The 968-nt window shown below is 59.7% G+C and overlaps 1 protein-coding gene across 1 annotated transcript in view; it reads right to left on the reverse strand.

Annotated features, from left to right (window-relative positions):
* The window catches only part of RTBDN (retbindin), a 6,896-nt gene that overhangs the window by 280 nt on the left and 5,648 nt on the right, over positions 1-968 (reverse strand). Inside the window, exons 5-6 of the mRNA XM_024767602.1 lie at positions 581-677; positions 21-93 (exon numbers count right to left, since the gene is read on the reverse strand). Coding sequence (XP_024623370.1) covers positions 21-93; positions 581-677 — 170 coding nt within the window. The remainder of the gene's footprint in view (positions 1-20; positions 94-580; positions 678-968) is intronic.

The raw sequence follows: 968 nt of genomic DNA on the forward strand, positions 1-968 counted from the left end.
GGAAATGGTGAGGCAGGGACCAGAGCCAGGATCCGCCACTGGTACCGCGTAGCCCAGAAACGAGCGGCAAAGTTCCGCTCCGTCAGCAAAAGTCTGGCGGGAAGGGGTGAAGTTTGGGTCCGAGTTGGTGGAGTCCAGATACCCTGGGGGCAGCGGCGCGATCTTAGGGCAGGAAATTCTCACCTCTAGGTCATCCTGGGAGCCTGGGGGCAGGGCCATAGTCGGGGGGGGGGGCCTTGGGGAGTGCGAGGTCTTACTGGGTCCCAGGGGGCTCGGGTGGCGGAGAACCAGATTAAGGCTGGGGCCTTGGAGAAGGAGACTCGGGTTTCTGGGCCTTCCAGGGGTACTGTGGACGGGCCTAGAGCAGAGACCGTCCTTTGGGGAGGGCAAATCCGGACTCAGTGGGCCTTAGGGAGGCTACAGGCATATCCTACTATGGAGATTGGGCTGTGGAAGCGGGAAGGATGGGAGTGGGGGCCTTGGGAGTGCCAGTCCGGACTCTGGGACCTAGACGGGCTAACCCAGGACATAGTGAGGGGAAGTATCAGTCTCTTCCTGGCTTCCTCTGTCCCATGCTCACCTGCCCATAGGTGGTGCAGCCAGGCTCGCAGCCCCTCTTTTCTAGGAGTGGGAGCCAAGTCGGGCTGCAGATGATATCACTTTCGCAGGTGGCAAACCTGGGGGTGGTGTGTGGAGAAAAGAAGGTGGGTGAAGGTTCCGCAGCCACGTCCTAGTGGGATTCCTGCTCTCCAAGGCTTTGCCCCTGGTATGTCCCTTCCCCAGATCCAGGCACCGCCTCTTAGAACCACGCTCCTACAAAAGCCATCCCCCAGATTTCAGCCTGCCCCATATTCTCTAAACTTACCAGGGCTCTGTCACTTCAGACCTCATCCCTGCCGACCTCAGACCATCTATTCCAGGCCAGCCCCACCCTTTTAGCTTCTCTTTTCAATCAAGAGGCCCTCCCC

This window comes from Neophocaena asiaeorientalis, unplaced genomic scaffold, assembly GCF_003031525.2.
Source record: "Neophocaena asiaeorientalis asiaeorientalis breed wild unplaced genomic scaffold, Neophocaena_asiaeorientalis_V1.1 scaffold87, whole genome shotgun sequence".
NCBI classification, from domain to species: Eukaryota; Metazoa; Chordata; class Mammalia; order Artiodactyla; family Phocoenidae; genus Neophocaena; species Neophocaena asiaeorientalis.